This window comes from Hyperolius riggenbachi, chromosome 12, assembly GCF_040937935.1.
Source record: "Hyperolius riggenbachi isolate aHypRig1 chromosome 12, aHypRig1.pri, whole genome shotgun sequence".
In the NCBI taxonomy this organism is placed as follows: Eukaryota; Metazoa; Chordata; class Amphibia; order Anura; family Hyperoliidae; genus Hyperolius; species Hyperolius riggenbachi.
In genome coordinates this window covers 112,941,266-112,965,250 of record NC_090657.1, presented here as the reverse complement: position 1 = coordinate 112,965,250, position 23,985 = coordinate 112,941,266, and the positions used below count along the sequence as shown (strand labels likewise).

Genomic DNA, 23,985 nt, shown 5'->3' with positions numbered 1-23,985 from the left:
ACAAAACTTCAACTAATTAAGATGGCATGAAATACTTATATTGCAGGAAATTAATAGCATACTACAAAGCAAAGAAAGGAAAGCAGATTGGTCAGCACTAGATGGCTAATGGTCAGAAGCTGAGTGAAAAAGCTGTGAGGCTTTGCCTCCCCAATAAACGAGACAAGCGATGCAACCAAACTGAGGCCTGAAAAATCTGGGTACCACACCACTTTGAAATAAGGAACTCTCATATTTAATACAGTCCTGGCCAAAAGTTTTGAGACTGTCAAAAATATTGGAAATTAGAAAAGTTGGTACCTAAGTTTTTATAATAGCAATTTGCATATACTCCAGAATGTTATGAAGAGTGTTCAGATGAATTACACAGTCCTTTGCCATAAAAATTAACTGAATCCCAAAAAAACCTTTCCACTACATTTCATTGCTGTCATTAAAGGACCTGCTGAGATAATTTCAGTAATCGTCTTGTTAACTCAGGTGAGAAGGTTGACAAGCACAAGGCTGGAGATAATTATGTCAGGCTGATTGGGTTAGAATGGCAGACTTGACATGTTAAAAGGAGGGCGATGCTTGAAATCATTGATCTTCCATTGTTAACCATGGTGACCAGCAAAGAAACGCATGCAGCCATCATTGCGTTGCATAAAAATGGCTTCACAGGCAAGTATATTGTGGCTACTAAGATTGCACCTAAATCAACAATTTATAGGAGCATCAAGAACTTCAAGGAAAGGAGGTTCAATTCTTGTTAAGAAGGCTTCAGGGCGTCCAAGAAAGTCCAGCAAGCACCAGGATCATCTCCTAAAGAGGATTCAGCTGCGGGATCGGAGTGCAATCAGTGCAGAGGTTGCTCAGAAATGGCAGCAGGCAGGTGTGAGCGCATCTGCACGCACAGTGAGGCGAAGACTTTTTGAAGACGGCCTGGTGTCAAGAAGGGCAGCAAAGAAGCCACTTCCCTCCCAAAAAAAACCACCAGGGACAGATTGATATTCTGCAGATAGTATGGTGAATGGACTGCTGAGGACTGGGGCAAAGTCATATTCTCCGATGAAGCCCCTTTCCGATTGTTTGGGGCATCTGGAAAAAGGCTCGTCAGGAGAAGAAAAGGTGAGTGCTACCATCAGTCCTGTGTCATGCCAACAGTAAAGCATCCTAAGACCATTCATGTGTGGGTTGCTTCTCATCCAAGGGCGTGGGCTCACTCACAATTTTGCCAAAAAACACAGCCATGAATAAAGAATGGTACCAAAACACCCTACAACAGCAACTTCTTCCAACAATCCAACAACAGTTTGGTGAAGAACAATGCATTTTCCAGCACGATGGAGCAAAAGTGATAACCAAGTGGCTCGGGGACCAAAACGTTGAAATTTTGGGTCCATGGCCTTGAAACTTCCCAGATCTTAATCCCATTGAGAACTTGTGGTCATTCCTCAAAAGGCGGGTGGACAAACAAAAACCAACTAATTCTGAGAAACTCAAGGAAGTGATTATGAAAGAATAAGTAGCTATCAATCAGGATTTGGCCCAGAAGTTGATTGAGAGCATGCCCAGTCGAATTGCAGAGGTCCTGAAGAAGCGGAGCCACGGAGTGACGTCATAGCGCACGACGCTCGCTGGACGCGGTGGGGTTGTCTGTGTGCAGTAGGCTCGGTATCTTTTAGAGCACTAGCCAGTAAGATATTGCGGAGAGGGACGCTAGATGACAGAGGCGTGCGCCTTGTCACAAGCTTAGTGCATCTCATCTCTGCATACCCCTGTACCTGGAATCAGGTAGTTTGTCAAACAAGGGGCTGGCTGTGTTTCATTTTTTGATGAAGTCTTCTGACCCAATGAGTGGTTATACACCACTGATCTGTTTTTAACCACTTTTTAAATAAACTGGTACGCTTTTACGCGATGTGGAATTCGTTTTTTGCTTACACAGACTGGGAATAGCCGAGAGAGGACTGCCAGAGAGGCTGCGGGGTGGCCAATACCCCGAATGCGAGCATTGGCCTTGGAGGCCTAGAAGTCTGGAGAGTCTTTCCCCGAAGGGGGGGCTTTTTCATTATATGATATATTTGCTGTGTCTAAGAAGGAACAGGCAGAGAAGAGCGCTTAACCACTTTACTGAAGAGACCTGAAGAAGAAGGGCCAGCACTGCAAATACTGACTCTTTGCATAAATCTCATGTAATTGTCAATAAAAGACTTTGAAACGTATGAAGTGCTTATAATTCTATTTCAGTACATCAGGTAAACAACTGAAACAAAGATCTAAAAGCAGTGTAGCAGCAAACTTTGTGAAAACTAATATTTTTGACAGTCTCAAAACTTTTGGCCAGGACTGTACATCCTAAGCAATATGGATATACAGCTAAGTGCAGATGGCCTGACAGCTATTTTGGTGGGGTCACACCCACTTCGACAGAGGCCACAAGTAAACTCGCTCAACTGTTTTTTAACAAGGTGTATTCATAAACTCAAAACACACCATTCTTAAAGCAGACCTGAACTCTTGCACAGAACAGAAGGAAAACATAGAAATGTATTTAGAAAGTTTAGCCTGTTTAATTCCCCCTCATTTGTGTCTAATCACAAGTTGTAATTTGATCACTCCCATGTCACGTCTGCCATGGCAGATAAGCTCATTTGAAAGTAAAGGCTGTTAACAATATGTCTGTTTCCATGAATCAGGAAGTAGAAACCGTGCAGATTCATTTTAGGATTTGTATCAGCTGTAACAAAGAAATGTTTTTTGTTTAACCCTCCTGGCGGTTCATTTATTCTGCCAAATTGGTAGCTTTACATGAAAAAAAAATGGATTTCTGCCTGAGTGGATGCTACATGAAACACCACGAGAGGGCGCATGTGTCCCTCTGGTGCGATCGTCGCCGGCATCAATAGCAAACAGGGGAATGCGTATATAACGCGTTCCCCTGTTTGGCTTCTCCTGTCGCCATGGCAACGATCGGAATGACGTCATGGACGTCAGACGCCTCCGATCCAGCCCATAGCGCTGCCTGGAACTCATTGGTCCGGGCAGCGCAGGGCTCTGGCGGGGGGGGCCCTCTTCCGCCGCTGGGTGCGGGCGATCGACGCAGAGGGGCGGCGATCAAGCTGTACGCGCGGCTAGCAAAGTGCTAGCTGCGCGTACAGCACTTTAAATGGGGCGAATCGCCCCACCAGGGGCTGAGATATCCTCCTGCTCAGCTCAGGCTTACCGCCACGAAGGTTAAAGGTTATTATGCTGTTGTGTATCTTTTAGAGCAGAGAGGATGTTCTGAGTTCAGGTCCACTTTAACTACAGTCACACTACCGAGCATATGCCTGTTTTTAGCTGCCACAAGCCTCCTACCATAGCATCTGAAGTTTCCTCAATATGTTCCTATCTGTGGAAACAGACTGCTGAAATCTCTGAGACAGCTTTCTGTATCCTTCCCCTAAACCATGATGGTGAGCAATCTTTGTCTTCAGGTCATTTGAGAGTTGTTTTGAGACCTCCATGTTGCTACTCTTCAGAGAAAATTAAAAGAGGAGGGAAACTTACAATTGACCCCCTTAAATTCTCTTTCTCATTATTGAATTCACCTGTGTATGTAGGTCAGGGGTCACTGAGCTAACCAAGCCCATTTGAGTTCCAATAATGAGTTCTAAAGGTTTTGGAATCAATAAAAGGACAACAGTGCCCAAATGTATGCACCTGCCTAATTTTGTTTAAACCATGATTGCACACTTTCTGTAAATCCAATAAACTTCATTTCACTTCTCAAATATCACTGTGTGTCTCCTATATGGTATATTTAACTGACATTTTTTATAGTAACAACCAACGATTTATACAGGAAAATCATGACAACTAACAAGGTTGCCCAAACTTTCACATCCCACTGTATTCTACCCTGCAGATCTTATTGCAAATCTTAGAAATAGTTGAAAAGTCTAATGGAGAGGCAGATGTGGAAGTACGCATCTTTTACATCTAGAGACGACATCCAACCTACTGGCTGTACAGAGTGAATCGCTGAATGAATGGTTTCCATTTTGAACTTGGTAACTATAATATGCCAATTTAAAGAGAACCCGAGGTGGAACAGTAAAGTAAAATAAACATACTTACCAGAAGCAGCATTCCTCCGAGAAGAGCAAGACTGTTCTCGATGTCCTACATCGCTCCATTTGTCCACGAGCAACTATTTTCATTTTTGTGCTGCCGGGGTCACGATATTGCACACACAGCTCTGTGTTAACCTTCCGAAAGCACACAGAACAAAGAGGAGGAAAAGGGGACGAGTGAAAGGCGGGAAAGGTAGCAAGATGGCCTGAGGGGTGGGGAAGGGACGATATGGAGGAGTGCTTCTCCTGCTAAGGATGCCCCTTCCCCTTCAGGATTGCCAAAAAGTTCCTAGTCGGTACAATCCGGGGGGCTGCAGGGTGCGGGGACACATTGAGCGTTGTGGAAGGGACACAGAGGCATGTCCTTTAGATGGGAACATGGCTCTGTGTCCCATTTGTGCCAACTGTATCCGTCTCGGATACACTTTAAGGGTTTTAAGTCTTAAGACTAGAACAGGCCTCCAATCCCCCGTTTTGTCTCTGACAAGAAATATAGGGGAGTGGAAACCCTAACACCTTTGGGAACCTGTAACAAACCACCGTCCTCTACTGGAGAAGATTTTCCACATACTGGCAAAGAACTTGCTTTTTCTGAATGGACACTGGTATCTGTGTTTAAACAAAATGTGCTAGCTCCTTTAAAGCTCAATGAGGATCATCGGTCACCGTGCTAAACACCCAAGGATCCTTAAAGGATACCCGAACTGAAATGTGGCATAATGAGATAGACATGTGTATGTACAGTGCCTAGCACACAAATAACTATGCTGTGTTCCTTTTATTCTTTCTCTGCCTGAAAGAGTTAAATATCAGGTATGTAAGTGGCTGACCTGAGTCAGCCACTTACATACCTGATATTTAACTCTTTCAGGCAGTGAGAGTCACACTGTAGTCACTTCCTGTCTGAGTCAGGACTGATCCTGACTCAGACAGGAAGTGACTACAGTGTGACTCTCACTGATAAGAAAATCCCCTTTTTTTACCTCTTTCTTGCTCTCAGAAGCCATTTTCTGCTAGGAAAGTGTTTTATAGTTGGAATTCCTTATCCGTGAGGGTCACACTGTAGTCACTTCCTGTCTGAGTCAGGATTGAGTCAGCCACTTGCATACCTTATATTTAACTCATTCAGGCAGAGAAATAAAAAAAGAAACAGCATAGTTATTTGTGTGCTAGGCACTGTACATACACATGTCTATCTCATTGTGTCAACATGTCAGTTCGGGTATCCTTTAAAATGTTCTCTCCAAACAGTTGAAAACTGAAGTGGAGCACTTACCTGCTAGATGTGAGCAGGCCTCATGCCAAAAGGACTTCTGATCTTGGCCAGGAAGAAGGGAACAGGAGATTGGACATTTGTCTTTTGCATTCCTATTTGCCTACAGTTCATTTTACATGCACGATATGTTCTATACATCTTAAGGGCCCCACTCATAGGGGCCCTCGATGCAAGTAACCGTACACTGTTTTTATGCTACATGTTTTGAAATAAATTGGTTACTGCTCTGAACATTTAGTAACCACGATTTTCTCTCTTTATCCAGGGGGCGGTCACCTATACATTTTGTGTTTGGGCACTGTGACACCAAGTTTTATACCAAGCGCTGAGGATTATTTTCACGCAGTGCAGATACGATTGTATATTTGCCAGATCTTTATTGACTGCTTTCTCCACATAATCAATACACACCTTAGCGGCCCTGGCCACTGAGTTAAAGTACAACTGTAGTGAGAGGAATATGGAGGCTGCCATATTTATTTCCTTTAAGCAATACTAGTTGCCTGGCAGCCTTGCTGATCCTCTGCTTCAAATACTTTTAGTCATAGACCCCAAACAAGCATGCAGCAGATCAGGTGTTTCTGACATTATTGTTCGATCTGACAAGATTAGTTTCTGGTGTGATTCATACACTACTGCAGCCAAATAGATCAGCAGGGCTGCCAGGCAACTGGTACTGTTTAAAGAGGAGCTGTCAGTCATACTATTTTGAAAAAAAAAACACATAGATAGGTTTTCGTATACCTTTACATTTTTGCCGAGTGTAATAGGGTAGCTTTCAATTTTCTTGGTAATCACTTATCTACAACTCTTGATCACTTATGTTCAGAATTTAATTATTTTTGAACATGACTATAACAGATGAATAAGCATGCCCCTGCCTCCACATCCATATTTCTACAGTGTATAAGTGTAATAGGAGTGGCAGATTAAGTGTCTTTGGTGATAATATGTAAATTGTATTCTGTAAATGCCTCTACAATAAAAAATTAAATTCGTGAAAAACCATAAGTTGAACTTCACTTGGCTTCAAAAAAAAACAAAAAAACATAATTTGGACTATATATTAATTGTGCAATGTAAGTGATTCTTCTTGAAATAATGACTTTTTACGTCAAGTAATCGAAAGAGCACAAAGCTTACTGTCACGGAGGAAGGTATCTGCAAAATACAGAGTGCGAACAAATCCAGTAAAGGAATCTTCTGCTGACCGTGCTTCAATTTTACGTTGTACTGGGGCAAGCTCCATGTCATGCAAGGCTTCTTGTTCAAAGCGGGCATTTGCTTCCTGTACCTGATGCCAATTAAAAAAAAAAAAAAAAAAAAATCAAAGCACTTTCATAGAACTTGTGTTGAACAAAGGCAAAAAACAAAAAGCAATGCCAAACAAAGTAATATCAGTTCTTACTTTGGATGCTGCTCCTTCCCTTCGTTTATTAACTTGACTTCTTCTCATTCGCCTGAAGGACTGCCGCAGAGATTTTTTCAGTGACTTCACTCGAGACAAGGGACCTTCTAATGCTAACTGGTCGCTAGCATGCAACGTGCATCTGTAAATTTAGTGGTACGAATTAGAGATCAGAGAAGTATACCTAAAGCAAATCGAACACAAACAACAACGGGCTCAATTCACTAAGAGTTTTCAGAGGTAATATTTTCATTTCCTGCAATGCGAAAATAAAAATAATTCTTAAAATACAGACTAAATTCATAAATTACAGGCAGTTCTCATAAACTGCAGACAAAATCCATAAAATAAAGCATGTGTATCAATTCACTAATGCTAGGTCACCCTGCTGCTGCCAAAATTCTGGGTGATGCTAAATACTGTTCCCCCTCCAAGTTGTAGCAACTCAAAAAGGAAAAATTTAGAGTTCAACTACTGTTGGTACCCGAATTACATTTAAAATCCTTCTGCACCGCTATAGCCATAATAAAATGACGTCTATGGAATTGGTCAAGTCAGGCGCTATTCAGCTGGGAGCGTGTGCTGCAAAGAAGAGTGCTTCCGTCTTCATCGGCAGCGGTTCTCTGTGACCTGGCAGCATGTGCACTTACATATCAGGTACAAAAAGAAATAGCCTGGGCACTGTCTCCTTAACTGCATTTATTCCCATGTAGTACTGCCATTTGTTACAACAAAGACATCTCCAGCAAGATACATTCACTCAAACCTGGTGCCGTTGTTCGTGCTGTGGTGGACGGGAGTGGGGTGACCAAGTTAAGACAGGACAGCACAACAGCCGTTTCGTGCTAGTCTAGCGCTTGCTCATGTGCATGTCCTGGGCAAATGGCGGCACGTCTGAGCCTCTGGGTTGAAACCTGCTGGCCCCGCTCCACACACACGCCATTGGTCCAAGTTCCGGTGTTTCATTGGGGTTGTACGGTGAGGGGGTGGAGAAACGCCTGTTAAGGCGATGCATAAATATATAGTCCAATCAGTGTACATTGTGGCATATGTCTAAAAACACAAGCAAGAAGGATCCGCAAAACCAGGCAAGGTAGGTGAAAAAAAAGCTGGTATTTTTATTGAAGACTCCACATGAAAGAGGACGATAAAACCAGAGGATCAACTAACGCGTATCGGGCCTACAATCTGCCCTAATCATAGTTAAAAGGTCTGGTTGGTCTTTCTCACCCCAGTGGTAGTGGTATATTACAGGCACCTTCTTGTCCTAATAGCAACAGTGGTCCCTTTCGAGCTCGCTCTTTTGTTCCTCTGATTAAAATTGTGCATATGCCCAATCTTTTATTTTCCCATGTTCTTTTCCAAAGATGCAATCCTGACAATTGCATCTAGGTTGCATGTTTTTTGAATGAATACAATCAGATATGGGGTTTCTTTTTCTGAGTGTATCCCCCACCTTAATAGGGGTGTTTTTAGAGATAGTGAGGGTTAATTATTCAAATTTAATAAAAAGAAAAAATAGTGTTTGTATTCAATAGAATAGAGATTCAATTTAGTTTTGCCTCGGTGATGTCTTAGCAGAATGCACAGTTTGTTTCCACATTTTAAACATACTTGCAAATATGCTGTATGCAGTGTAAATGTGCACATCGTTGGTCACCTGTTCCACTATGTTCAAATGTTATATGTGTTTTTTTAGACATATGCCATCATGTACACTATGTTTGCACTATATATTTATGCATCACCTTGACAGGCGTTTCTCCATCCCCTCACCTTTCACCCCATGAAACACCGGAACTTGGACCAATGGTGCGCATGTGGGGCGGGCCATTTGCGATGGACAAGCACGTGGGCAAGTGCTGGACCAGCGTGAAAAGGCTTTTGTGCCGTCCTATCTTCTCCCCTGATCACCCCACTCCCGTCCACCCCCCACAGCACGAACAACTGCACCAGGTTTGAGTGAATGTATCTTGCTGGAGACGTCTGTTGTAATAGATGGCAGTATTACACGGGAATAAATGCAGTTAAGGAGACAGTGCCTGGGCCATTTTTTTGTGTACCAGTATTCTGAATGCGTTTCAGGAAAAACACTGGCTGCATGTCATCCTGCGTTACCCAAATCCATGCGTGCTAAAAATAGGTGGGACGGTTTTGATGCTAACATAGTATAGTCTAGTAAAGTCCTTCACCCTAACTGCAGAGTGCCGAGAAACTTTTCCTTTTTGTACTCACACACTTACATATCATGCTGCCGGGTTGCAGTAAACTGGTGAATACTCTGCAGGGACCCCAGGAACAACTCCTGAAAGGGGGGGGGGGGGGGTCAGCTAGCAGACTTCACGGCCCTGGAGGAACACTGGGGTTATAGACAAAGAGGCCTGTTGCTGCTTATGGTAAAGGGGTGGGTTGGGGGAACACCATTGTGCCTAAAATTCCCCTGCCCAAACAAACTGAACAGTGTGCTTGTACCTTCCCCCCAGTGCTCCGGCACACATTACAAGCTGCTCTTCAAATCCTGTCTTACTTGTTCTTCCTCCTTCAGTTGTTGCAGACTCCAGAGAGCGTACAGTCAGACCCTGTGTGCTCCAACACCCATTCCATCACCACTGACCGCAAGCAAGTGCAGGGAGAGGCTGATCTGGCTGTTGCTTGCTGTCATTTGTATCATGAAACCCCTCCCAATTAATTTGACTGCATTTAGCTGAAATTTAGCAGACATTGTTTTACAGATGAAGTGGTATGGTTTGGATAATGAGCTGTTCTTCTCCATACACTTTCTTGCTATCATTCTGGTAAAGGTTGAGCTTGTAGTGAAGGTGATATCCGCACTGTGTCGGTTGAAAACTTCCTTTATTTCATCAGATACATATCAATCCAGGACACCACATGCAGACATGTTTTGGACGTAACACCGTCAATCATAGCATAGGTACAAAATGGCGGGAGGCCCCTTAAAAAGAGCAACACCCTCACATAGAAAGATATAAAATCAATATGTAAAAAACCACAATCGATTTGAATACATACAATATTGGATGGTGCAATATACATTCTATTGTAGACTTGGATATCGATACGCCTACCCCCTGGAGAGTGTTGACTGCTGTAAAGGGGTTTCTCTTCACCATGGAAATGATTCTGCGATCATCCACCACTGTAGTCTTCTGTGAACGCCCAGGTCCTGTCGTCTTCTGTGAACGCCCAGGTCCTGTCGTCTTCTGTGAACGCCCAGGTCCTGTCGTCTTCTGTGAACGCCCAGGTCCTGTCGTCTTCTGTGAACGCCCAGGTCCTGTCGTCTTCTGTGAACGCCCAGGTCCTGTCGTCTTCTGTGAACGCCCAGGTCCTGTCGTCTTCTGTGAACGCCCAGGTCCTGTCGTCTTCTGTGAACGCCCAGGTCCTGTCGTCTTCTGTGAACGCCCAGGTCCTGTCGTCTTCTGTGAACGCCCAGGTCCTGTCGTCTTCTGTGAACGCCCAGGTCCTGTCGTCTTCTGTGAACGCCCAGGTCCTGTCGTCTTCTGTGAACGCCCAGGTCCTGTCGTCTTCTGTGAACGCCCAGGTCCTGTCGTCTTCTGTGAACGCCCAGGTCCTGTCGTCTTCTGTGAACGCCCAGGTCCTGTCGTCTTCTGTGAACGCCCAGGTCCTGTCTTCTGTGAACGCCCAGGTCCTGTCGTCTTCTGTGAACGCCCAGGTCCTGTCGTCTTCTGTGAACGCCCAGGTCCTGTCGTCTTCTGTGAACGCCCAGGTCCTGTCGTCTTCTGTGAACGCCCAGGTCCTGTCGTCTTCTGTGAACGCCCAGGTCCTGTCGTCTTCTGTGAACGCCCAGGTCCTGTCGTCCTCTGTGAACGCCCAGGTCCTGTCGTCCTCTGTGAACGCCCAGGTCCTGTCGTCTTCTGTGAACGCCCAGGTCCTGTCGTCTTCTGTGAACGCCCAGGTCCTGTCGTCTTCTGTGAACGCCCAGGTCCTGTCGTCTTCTGTGAACGCCCAGGTCCTGTCGTCTTCTGTGAACGCCCAGGTCCTGTCGTCTTCTGTGAACGCCCAGGTCCTGTCGTCTTCTGTGAACGCCCAGGTCCTGTCGTCTTCTGTGAACGCCCAGGTCCTGTCGTCTTCTGTGAACGCCCAGGTCCTGTCGTCTTCTGTGAACGCCCAGGTCCTGTCGTCTTCTGTGAACGCCCAGGTCCTGTCGTCTTCTGTGAACGCCCAGGTCCTGTCGTCTTCTGTGAACGCCCAGGTCCTGTCGTCTTCTGTGAACGCCCAGGTCCTGTCGTCTTCTGTGAACGCCCAGGTCCTGTCGTCTTCTGTGAACGCCCAGGTCCTGTCGTCTTCTGTGAACGCCCAGGTCCTGTCGTCTTCTGTGAACGCCCAGGTCCTGTCGTCTTCTGTGAACGCCCAGGTCCTGTCGTCTTCTGTGAACGCCCAGGTCCTGTCGTCTTCTGTGAACGCCCAGGTCCTGTCGTCTTCTGTGAACGCCCAGGTCCTGTCGTCTTCTGTGAACGTCCAGGTCTTGTCGTCTTCTGTAAACGTCCAGGTCTTGTCGTCTTCTGTGAACGTCCAGGTCTTTTTGTGTTGCCGAGTTTACCAGTGCTTTCTTTCTCAAGGTATACTAAACTTTAGATTTTGCTATTCACAATATTGTAGCAATTCCTCTTTTTTCTCTGTTTTTGCAGCTTAAAGGACAACTGTAGTGAGAGATATAGAGAGGCTGCCATATTTATTCCCCCTTAAGCAATACCAGTTGCCTGGCAGCCCTGCTGATCCATTTGGATGCAGGAGAGCGTGAATAACACCAGAAATAAGCATGCAGCTAATCTTGTCAGTTCCGACATTAATGTCAGAAAAACACCTGATCTGCTGCAAGCTTTTTCAGGGTCTATCGCTGTAAATACACGGAGCAATCCAGATAGTCCAAATATTTATAGACCTAACTGAATCTCTGCAACAACTGAGAAAGGAGGGAGAGTAGGTCATTACACAAAAGACTGCAGAGCATCATGTTATGGGAGTTGGAGCACTGTGAGTAATCTGACCACATTTTGAACAGGGAGGGAAGTTTGTCTCCTCCAGCTTCCTCTGCCCACATTCCCAAAGACTTCAGTGCTAAAATCCTGCCGCAAGTAAACATATTAAAGCATGCGTTGGTAAAATGAGAATATCCTTTTTATATTTTACCAACATGCTTAAATACTGAAACAGAGGCATAGCTAGGGATTTCAGCGCCTGGGGACAAAGGCTATTAATTTGCCCTATAAAGAGAAACCTGTGGCATGTGCCAAAAAAGGGGTGTGGCCATGCTATAGAATGTGGGCATGGTCATGGGTGGAGCCAAATGTATAAGCCTATATGAATACATAATAATATGGTAGAACATTAGACTAGGAGTATAGTAGGATTAGAGTGCAAGCTCCTCTGAGAACACTCGGTGACATTATTGGGTACTCCGTAAAGTGCTGCAGAAGATTTCGGTTGGTGCTGTATAAATACATAATAGTATGGGGGGACATTAGACTAGGAGTATGGTAGGACTAAAGTGTAAGCCAGAGGCTCTGATGAAGCAAGTGTAACACTTGCAAAACAGCTCTCAGGCATTCCTCCCCCCCCCCCCAACATCTGTACCACTGTGTATACCCGCCCACAATAAAGGGCTTTTAAGCAGCTGTGCCCATCTTTTACTCTTTTTTGGCTGACATGACTATGTATTCTGTAAAGTGCTCCAGAGGATTTCAGTGCTATATAAATACACAATAATATGGTAGAACATTAGGCTATGACTATGGTAGAATTCGATTGTGAGCTCCTCTTAAGACAGTCAGTGACATGACTACGTACTCCTAAAAGTGCTGCAGAAGAGGTCAGTGCTATAAATACATAATATGGTAAGACAGCCTATGACTATGGTAGAATTAGATTGTGAGTTCCTCTGAGGAAAGGCAGGCACATGACTATGTACTCATATACATAAAAAACACAATATTGTATTTTATTAAGCCCCCATCCTGTCTATTTAATCTCCCTCCCATCCATGTCATGCTGATTGCACGATTTTCCCTGAGGGTGGGGGCGCATGAGCTTTTTAAAAAAAATTTCTTGCCCAACACTACTACCTGGCTACAAGGCTACTGCTTGTCGCCTGTCACTAGTCGGGCTTAGCTGGCTGCTGGCTCCGCTCCCTTTCGTCCGTCTCCGCCCCTGCCTCCAAAGTCGCACCTCTGCCGAACGGCTCTCTGATTGGCTGCCGACGCCGGCTCTGCCTGCGTTCCACTAATGATTCTTGCATGCTGCGTGGCGGCGGCTTTTGATGTCAGGCACAGGAAGCAAGTCAGCCGCAGCTTCCGAGGGCACATGTCTTACCCCGCGGGGTATGAATGAATGTACCCCACGGGTATTGATGGTGTAGAGGGAGCTTTAGAGTAGCATCAAATCTGTCAAGCTGGAGGAGATGTAAAAGTTCATCATGTAAATCTTGAAGGACGGGGGTAGTTGGATATATCCACCTGTTACATATGGAATGTCTAGCAGCCATTAATATGAGATGTGTAATGTCTGCAATTAACGTTGTAGTAGATCCATGTCAAGGCAGTGTGGCTTTTGGTATTCCCTTTTTGCATATGATCTTCAAAAATGTTTCCACTTTGTCCCAGAATTTTTATATGCAGATGCACTTCCAAACACAATATAGCAAGTCTGCATTTAGGGCAAGCATTTGTTTAATATGCTGGTGGTGTTACACATTTGATATCAAGAGCAAAAGTCGTCCATAACTTTGTAAGGTCTCTATCTCGCCAATCCCCATCCAGTCCCCATTCCTGGGGTGAAACCTGGCTGTCCCCAAAAAGGCATATATTTTCGAAATCACCCATGGTAACAAACAATTTACAAATGTCTTTCCAGGAAAGAACTAGCTCCCATGAGTTGGCTGTGTTTAAGTCTTAGTGGCAAAGTGGGCCAGGGCAAAATGCAGAGTACCCCTGAGGTGCCATGGCTCAGCAAAGGCACTTTCTATGTTGTAACTGGAGAAGGAGCTTGCGCCTGAGACCCAATCTCTTACATGTTTCACTAGACACGCCATGATACACCTTCGAATTTCAAGTATGCTTAAGCTCCCACTATCCTTAGGCAATTGTAAACTGCTCAATTTAATCTGAAACATATTTTCCACATCAAAGAAAATATGTGAAGGTTCTATTCAGGCGATTAAAGAGAATCTGTACTCTGTAAAATTTTTACAGCAAAAAGAATACCATTCTATTCATTATGTTCTCCTGGGCCCTTCTGTGCTGTTTCTGCCACTCTCTGCTGCAAACCTGGCTTGTAATTGCCAGTTTTAGGCAGTGTTTACAAACAAACTAACCAGCTTGTGATAGGCTCACATAAGCAGAGTGTGTGAGTCATACAGAGCCTGCAGGGGGCCTGGAGGGGGTGTGTATATCTTCTAGCCAATCACAAGCAGCCCTGCACATTCCACACATTCCAGCCTTAGCCCGACTGTGCCGACAGAAGAAAACAGATTAGATCCTATAACATAGATAACACAGCAACTGTGCAATTAGGAAAAGCTGCAGTAAGCCAGAGCACATTAGAACAGGCAAAGGAACTTATAGAATAGAAGAACTAAGGCTGAACATTTTGTTACAGAGTCTCTTTAATGTCTAAATGATTGAAGAGCAGCAGGAGGACCTGCATCTGATATAGCAATTTTCCAAAGCTTACCATTTTAAGTAGTGCAGCTCTCCCCACTAGTCCCAGTGGATTAGAAGGCCAGCCTTCCAGTTGCGCTATGACTATTTATAACCAGGGTGATACCATTATATAAATTGAAAGGGATCTTTGTTTACTTTGAGACCCAAATATGTTATGTCAGTAGGTGCCATCTTAACGCCTAGCAATTAAGCTCTCCTGGAATCTGCTCTATGAGAGAAAAAGCAGTTCATTTTTGTGTGAATTAAATTTAAATCCTGATTGCCTTCCCATACACTCAATTATGTTGAGTACCAAAGGGACTTTATCATATGGATCATCTAAGAAGAGCAAGATTATTTCCCCAAACAAGGCAGACACCACCTCCTGCTCTAATATTTGTATACCGCTAATCTTGCTCAAAAGTAACCTGGGCAGAGGCTCAAGGGCAGTATTAAAGAGCAGTGGTGACAAGGGGCACCTCTGGCAAGTGCCACAATGTAATTTAAAAGGCCTGGAAAGGAATCCTGGGTTTGATATTCTGGCTCTAGGTTCTTTGTAAGGACCTATGTTAGAAATGTGCCCTCTTATTCACAAAGTCTCATCTATTTGGTCTGCAATTAAATACAGATCACCAAAAACCTATGCAGAGCCTCATAATGGATGCCACCATGGTCTGACTTCAAGGTAATTAAAGAAAGACAACAACTCAAACATCTTTCTAAAGTTCGCCAGACTACCTGCGACCTAGACACTGGCCCAACAGTTCATGTTGAAATGCCCTGACCTGATCAGGCCAGCATTTCACAAAATAGTAAACTGTTCCTTGAAAGCAGGGACATTTGCTACCTGTTTGAAAGAAGCAATCATCAGGCCACTACTCAAGAGACCATCCCTAGATCCAGATATTTTTAGCAGCTTCAAACAAATGCAGGGGAGTGGCACTCACTGAAAAGGGGACGAGTGTGCCCAAACCTTAAAAAAGACCTCCGCACTCTGGGGTCCGAAGAACTGTAAAGCAAAGTGAAGGCTGGCACCACCAGTGTAAATAAGCTCTTTTATTTCATCAGCTTGGATGTAAAATGCTTCTGCTAGCTTAGTGGCACTGCTGCCAATATCAGCAAATAAAGTAAGAAAAATATTTTAATAAAAACAAGTGTTTTTTTAATTGAGTATTGTAAGCATGATTGCGGACAGCTTGCAAGCGCTCTGCAATAATGCTTACAATATAAAGAAACCACTTAAAAAAAATTGTACTGCTTTTGATACAAAGTCACACAGAAATTAAACGCTGGGAAGGTTAAAATTAGATTATAGACTGCGGCTAACAAAGGGGCGGTTTCTTGCTTTAGCATGCATTCGGGTATATTCGGGTATGTACCGATGTACAGTATGTACCCAAACTTATGTACAACATGAAAGGTTGCTGAGCTGTCTGTGTCAACAATAATTCCTTGTACATCACACTGTACTTGGCAGAAAAAAAAAAATCTATTACGATCTATTCTATGACCTTATTTTTTTTAGGAAATGCAAACATATCAGATTGTAAGCCTTTGGCAAGGCCCTCCCTTTCTACCTGATCGTGCATCCTGCTCACATAACATGAACTTGATGACTACTACTCCAGTTTATGATCTGGCATTATATATCTTACTGCTCATTACCTGTATTGTGTTGTCTGTTATCTTGCCTGTAACCTTATTACTTGTCCATCACTGTGTAATATGTTAGCGCTATATAAATCCAGTAAATAAAATAGAATTATGATGCGCTACTATTATCATTAATATTGTTATTTCTAAATTAAATATTTTGGACATACATATTTTTTAGTTTATATTACATTTATTGATCTTCATTTCCTATGAAAATATATTTTTAATCATTTAAATTATGTACAGGTAGTCCCCGGCTTACAAATACCTGACTTAGGAATGACCCGTCGATACGAACAGAAAATGCCTTTCCTACAGCCTGAAAATGTGAAATTTAATTCTGTGGGAACAAGTGATTTTTATTTATTTTTTTCAAAAAGACCTTGTAGGCTTTGCTTCAAATAAAATTTACTGAGTCTTTCAAAAATTTTACATAATCCAATACTCCTTAAAGACTTTGTTAAAGGGGTTCTTTAAAGGGACACTTAAGCCAGGAATGAAAAATCAGTTTTACACCAAAACATACGACCTCAGCCTCTGCATGTGCTTCTACCAACCCTCTGCAGCTATCCTGTGCCCTTGCAGTCATTTACGGAGCCTCCGGTTCCCCGCCGCCAGCTAGTTTCCTTTTTTGCTGACAGGCCCTGACAGGGGGTTGGCGGGCTTTTTTGCGCAGGACGTCATTTCGGATGGGAACGCAAAGAAAATAACACGTGGCCAGGCCTAAAGGACCTGTCAGCAAAAACGAAACTAGCTGGCGGCAGAGAACCGGCGGCTCTGTGAGTAACTGCAAGGGCACGGGACGGCTGGAGGGAGCTGGTAGAAGCCCCAGGAAGGTAAAACTTATTTTTTATTCCTGGCTTAAAGGTCCCTTTAAGAAGTTTAAAAAAAAGATTTAAGTTTCACTGCAGAGGCCCTGTCCCACGCCGGTCCACAAATATCCTCCTGTCCCCCGCCACGGGCCACTTTCTCTCTTTTCGTCTAACTAGACGAACGACACTGCGCCTGCACAGGACGCTCCCGGTGACGGGAGACAGGATGTGCAGGAGAGAGGATGCGCACATCCCTTTAACTTGAGTACTATATCAGAAAACATTTGAGAATAACCCGACCAAACCCGCCCCCCTTCCTCCTTACCCAATAACGGAAAACAATCATCCTGCCCCCCCTTCCCTCTCCCTGTGCAGAACATACCCTCTAGATTGTATGATTCTGGCTAGTTAGAAAAGACGTAGTTTTTGAGAAAAAACTATTTTAAAGAATTCAAAGAACATTTTTTTTTAAACTGGTAAAATGACATTTTGCTGCAGCACACTGAGGGCGCAGTGGGACAAAGGTGACACAGTGGGGAGGGGGGGGGGGGGGACCAGAGGGGGACACTGAAGGCATGGGGAACATAGGTGAGACAGAGGGGAACACTGGAGGTATCGGGGGGGGGGGTTTAATCCTAGAGATGGCACCAGGGCCGGATTTGTACTTTCGAGTGCCCTAGGCCTGCTGTCACCAAGCCCCCCCCCCCCCCCAAGAAAAAATTGTCCAACACTGACTAGCGATCATTGGTTTGAATGGGCTTATCTCAGTCATGCTGCTCTGCCCCCCATTCAGCAAATAATTCATGTAATTTGCGCTCCTGCCCGAATGTGCACAGCAGCCGATAGTGTTCTGGGCATGCATACGTGAGAAATGACTGATGTATGACCGGTACTTGTCAAGAATGCATAACACTGTACCGGCCATGGGCAGGAGCGAGAAATTACAGGGAGCGCGAGTGGCCAGTGCAAGCGCTGCTTCTTTGTCCTCTGTGCGACTGGCTGCAGTCGGAGCCACCAACAGGTGGCAACTGGCAGGGCAGTGCAATGGAGAGAAGTTCATCCAAAACAGAGAACAGCAAACATCCTATCAAGACCCACTTTGGATGTTCTGTTGTAATTATAGTGGACCTGAACTCAGAACTTCCTCTCTGCTCTAAAAGATACGCAACAACATAACCTTTAAATAAAAACATTTCTTTGTTACAGCGGATACAAATCCTGCAATAAATCTGCAGTGTGTCTACTTCCTGCTTTTATGGAAGCAGACATTTTTAATATCCTGTGCTTTCAAATGAGCTTAGCTGTTGTGGCAGTCAGGTGACACAGTGTAGAGATCAAATTACAACTTGTGACACAGAGGAGGGGGAATTAGACAGGCTCTAAAAATACATACATGGTACATATCTCTGTTTTCCTTCTGTCCTGTGCAAGAGTTCAGCTCCACTTCAAAGCATCTGAATGACATTTATTTATATTTGGTGAAAAATCTATGCCTCTCTTTTGAATGCTGAATGTACATATGGTGGTGTGCTCTAACCTATTGGCAGTATACGGGAACAAAGTCTGAAGAAGGATTATTTAAATTGCCTTTAAAACGTTTTTAGGGTAAATGAGGCATGTAGCATAATTTTTTTTTAATGATGTGGGGACTCTCTCTCTCTCTCTCTCTCTGATGGGAAATCCGAGTTTGCTCGGATAGTGCTATTCAGATTTTAAAAGATATCCGAATTGCTATTCAAAGTTCGGATAGTGGAAAAAGTTCAGATTATCTGGGTAGTTCGGATACCCGAATATTGGATGAGCACCACTGCTCAGGTGTCATTTAAAATGACAGTTTAGCAATGAAAGGGAAGAAAACAGCATTTTTATTCCTGCAGTCTCAGATGGTAGGAGCTGGAGGACAGAAAATTAGTCAGGAAAGAGTTAACTAAGGAAGAGAAGAGACCACTGCTACTAGGAAAAAAAAAAGAAAAACAGTCAAATTAGGATTAGATAAATTAACAACTGCTGGGGTCAGTGTCAAAGCTGTAAAAGAGGTGAAGAAACTGCAGAGCTCACTGATGTTTGGGAATGCCTGCATTAAAACTCAGCGGAACTTAGTTCTATCTGCTTTGTAATGTAAATTTCTGGTATTTCTCACATCGATCTGTATGTCCATCATACAAAGGAATGGATTATCAGATGACCTTTATGATTGATCCTGATTGTTTTAACACATCAGGAAGTGAGAGAGAGAAGCAGGGATTGGGGAACTCTGAAATTCAGCTATTAGTGCAGAGCAGGGCGCTGGATGGCTGCGCTGCGAGACCAGAAGAGATGATTTACTTTGACATATGACCTCTTCTCTCTCCAAGTCATGCCGCCCTTCATATCTAATTTTATCGCCCTAGGCCGTGGCCTTTCCAGAAATCCGGCCCTGGGTGGCACAATGTTTCAACTTATGGACAGATTCAGGTTAAAAATGAACCTGCAGTTCTTATCTTGTTTGTTAACCGAATTTTTGATACGGTTTATGGTTTATTGTACATATACAATTGTTTTCATGCAAAGCATGCATATTGCAAAGTGCCAATGAAACCCTTTTGTTCCCTAATCCTGCCTTGGTGCCTCTGCAATTTTTTTTTTATAGTAATCTCAAAGACCTATTTGGGAGGGCTCTAAATCCCTTTCAATACAGGTTCTTAAATCGTGATTTCTCGCAAATTCTATTTACAGGCAAATGTAGCGACCAAGAACAGTTAATGGGCTTCCAAGATAGGACAAGCAAAAAGCATTTATGTTCTACTTAAGTATAAACTGTCACAGCACACGGTAAACTAACTTAAGAAATTTTCACTAAATCTTGTAAACAAAAGAAAGTCTTAAAAAATGTTAGCACTTACTTCACCACAACTTGACGTCTTTGCTGAAAATCATACACTCCAAATCCATGGCTGGTGCCAAAAGCCAGAAGTCTCCATTCAGAGTGCAAAGTTAGAGAAGTGACAGCAGCTGGTGGCTGGCACTGTACCAAAGAGAAAGGCTGAAATCCTGCTGGGAATCGTAAAGCATCTTCTCGCGCATGAAGTCTCTCATGTCCTTTCCAACGATAGCCTTCTTGTTCTTGTAACAAGTCTACCACTGTCTGATCCACTACTTGCTGTGCAGGCTCATCATTAAGCTCCAGAAGAAGAATCTTTAGTAGAAGTAAAACAGAAGAAACCAGATTTACAAAACCTTTCAAGTTAGAACGGTCAAAATGAAATATTGCTTTAGCTCAAATAGGTGCTGTTATATGACTTATTCATGATTTTAGAATCCTATAGAAAAAGTTGACACTATATCAAAGTTTAATAACCAAGGCTGTTTTTAAAGATGGTCATTCCAGGCATGGCCCGGAGCACCATCCAAATGGTGAATTTGTGGTGGCCTTGATGCTCCCAGACAACGCCCCTGTAAGCTCCAACTGAGCCGGGTCTCATTCTGGCTGCTTGTGCTCCCTCTCTTTCCCTGCCTTGTGACATAGTTATATAGTTTGATTGGTTAAAAAAAATACACCAGCCTAACAAGTTCAATCAGGGGGAAAATAAAGATGTACAAATTAGGTACATTTCTATCCTATACCCTCACACTGCAGTTGATCCATGGGAAGGAAAAAAAATCCTAAAAAGACTCGGCCAATTAATCTGTTAAGGGAAAACCTTTATTCTTACTCCAGGTGGCAGTCAGATAAAACCCCTTGAACAACCCTGCTAGGAATTACCTAGTAATTAAAGTTGTGGATGTCCTTCAATGCAAGGACAGCATCCAAGCCTCCTTTAAAAGCAGATATAGAATTCGCCATAACTACTCTTACTGTAAAGAACCCATTGCTAAATAGAAGATAAAACGTTTTTCCTCCATATGCAGATCATCGTCCTTTGCACAAGGCTGGAAACAAAAAGCTTATCTGGCAAGCTTATGTATTGCCCTCTAATGTATTTATACAGGTCATCCTTTTGCAGCCTTTTTTTCAAAGATAAATAAACCCAGTTTGTCCAACCTTTCTTGATGAGTGAGACCTTGCATCTGATTAATTTAGTTGTACTTGAAACAAAACTGTATTCGAGATTTGGCCTCACAAGTGATCTGTGAATAGACAACCACTATTCCCTGTGCCCGCAAGCCAGCACAAGGCAAAACTGCTGTAACCCCTTGCTCATCTCCTGCAGTTACTAATCATCACCCCTGCTGTCACTGCTCATCAACCTCCAGGTGTCACTACTCCTTACCCATTGCTGTAACTACTACACATACATTGGCTGTCGCTACAACACCCACTCAGGACAAACTAGATGCAAATAATGCTGAGACAATATCCAGTAGAATCATGCATACATATGCAGTTTAAAGATGAACCAATCGAATAAAGCCTATGTGGGATTGGTTTGATTTTTAAATGACATCCTTTGCATAAAAAGTTGCAGAATTCTGCATGATCTCATAATTATTTGCTTCTCATTGATCACTGTATCACCCAACTAGTACTACTACCCAACTGCCACTACTCATCACCTACTCAAAGTATTATCTACTACCTGCTAATACTTGTCACTTACTGCGTGCATCCTGCTACCTACGACTAAAATCTATTACTACATGTCTGCTGCTTGAATCTAACAATCATTACTTGTTACCACAGTCTAATTAGAACTGTCTGCCACTAGAATCAGTTCCTTCCTGCTATTGGTATTTGTCTGTGCAAATAATGTGGGTGTGATATTAATACTGTTGGCAATTTGCCATTAAATATTGAAAAATCAAGACTGGCCGCTGGATTGGAACTTATCTCGAATTCTAGCAAAGTAATGCTCAAAATTCTAAAAGCCAGACTCCGTGATCTCCCTAGGGCCTTTCAGGCGGGTGGCCCGCCCAGGTAACTAATTTGACCACCCGGCCCTGATTTATAGCCTCCTTCCAAGGCTGAAACTCTTTCATCTTCACTTTGTTCAGTATAGTGGGCAGCGTCTGTGTTAAAGTCAGAGACCCCATCTCCCCCCCCCTCCATTCAGCTCCTTCCTTTTAACGGCGTGGAGGGGCAGGGAAAGCATGACGAAACCTCAGGAACTACTATAAAGGAACTGAGAGGTTATAACTTGCATGGCTCTATTCTTTTGGTGAGTCATTCTCTGTTCACATTTAGATTTTAGTGATTTTTCTACAGTAAAAAAAGAAAAGAAAAAAAAAGAAAAAAAAAAGAAAGAAAATCCTCAGCATTTCCCATTTAAAATGTGGCTATTTTGAAATCAATCCTGATGTCATTTCCTCCCTTAATCCCCCCCCACCCCCCTTCACTATAGAAAGTGCATTGTCTCAGTAGGCCTGAACGATTTTAGGAAAAATTTGAATTGCACGATTTCTGCCAGAAATTGCGATTTCGATTCACGATTTTTAATACACAACGATGGATCAGCATTCCGATAGTGAGTATGGGTGCCCCCAGTACAGGTTAGCCAGTTATAGGTGCCCCCACTACAGATTAGCCAGTAACGAAGGAGCGGTGCATGCGTGGGAGCGGTGTTTTCAAAGAAGTTGGCCACTCGGGTAAGTGGATATGCCTGGCAGATTGCTCGTGTGTTGGAGGTCGGGGTTGCGTTACAAACAATTGACAATCAACTGAGGCGGTCGTTATCGGCCGTCTGAGCTGCATTTAGCACAAATAAACAAGGGATTCTCCAAAACTCTGCACCACTCACTGTATACTAACAAATCATCAATCTTTATTGTATCACAAATGATCAATTAAAATAGGAATACAGTGCAATGAATAATTCATGGTGCTGACAACAGTCCAAAAACAAAAATCGCCATATGCCAGTCAAACAATAGTAAATAATCAATCAGTAGCTCATTCCATCACAAATGCAACAATAATGTGACATGATCATGGTGGATGAACAAATACACCACGAACCAGTACATGCAGTGCCATAATATATAAAGTGTGTAGTGTCTGAGGTAGATAATATGCACCTAATAGGTACATAAAAAGTGCTGTGTGCATGAGGTAGAAAATGAGTGTGTTCAGTTTAAACCGAAGAAAACTCTGAAGGGTGAAATGAATCAGCGTGGGAATAGTAAGGGGGAGGAAAAGATAGGTTATAGAAAGCGTGTAACACACTGTCCAGAATAGAGAGACCTGGGTCAAGTGTATATACCTATGGTGGAAGGAAAAGAGTGCATTAGCCTGGAGCCAGCTTACCGAATTCGGAAGGGAAGACCCGCACAGCTCCTAGATCGCCAGTGTTTCACCCAGTAACGCCGGGGCCTGTAACAGGAACCACGTCACTTCCTGGTGGCCATCGTTGCTGGGCAACGCCTCCGCGCAATACAGCAGAGGGGATCGGGACTACTGGAGCAGCACTATCCGGAGCAGAGCAGGTACAGGCGGCGCCACGGGAAAATCGCGATTTCGGTTTAAAAACCGAAAATCGTTCAGGCCTATGTCTCAGCATGAGAAATATTGTCCAATCTGAGAGGAACAGAGGTATGGTGGGTGGAAAACCAGAGCAGGTTGCATTAAGTCTGAGGGGAAGTGGAGAAGCAAAAAAAGGACAACCCAGCATGCCCTGCAACTTCCTTTTTGTGTACCAATTTGTGTGTGTACCAAATAAGAGTCAAGTAAATGATCATTTATCAACAAGAAAAGGAATAGTGACTAACGTTTGGATTGCCTTGTTAGCACCCTTATTACTTGTTTACCAGATAAAAATAAAGAATTGATTTTTGATTATATGCTCGACAGTTACACTTTAAAGGATACTTTAGTCCAAAAGAAAAAATGTAAAAACGAGGGGAGCAGACTTGTAGTGTCTTTTTCTTATTATTCCCTTTACAATTCATAGAAAATAAAAATTAGCAAAACATACCACCTAAAGAAGCCTAATTTAGGGCGAAAAAAAAAATCAATATAGAGGTAGTCCCCGATTCTGTTCATAAAGTCGGAACAGTGTGCCATCTCTGTCCCCTGTACCTCCTCTGTGCCCCCCTGTGCCTCCAGTGTCCCCCTCTCTGTGTCACCTTCTTATACAAGTTTAAA

General features: G+C 43.5%; 1 protein-coding gene across 1 annotated transcript in view; it reads right to left on the bottom strand.

Moving 5' to 3' along the window:
- The window catches only part of LLGL2 (LLGL scribble cell polarity complex component 2), a 269,216-nt gene that overhangs the window by 126,587 nt on the left and 118,644 nt on the right, over positions 1-23,985 (bottom strand). Inside the window, 3 exon segments of the mRNA XM_068264456.1 lie at positions 6,520-6,670; positions 6,785-6,926; positions 19,811-20,103. Of these exon segments, the coding sequence (XP_068120557.1) occupies positions 6,520-6,670; positions 6,785-6,926; positions 19,811-20,103 (586 nt within the window).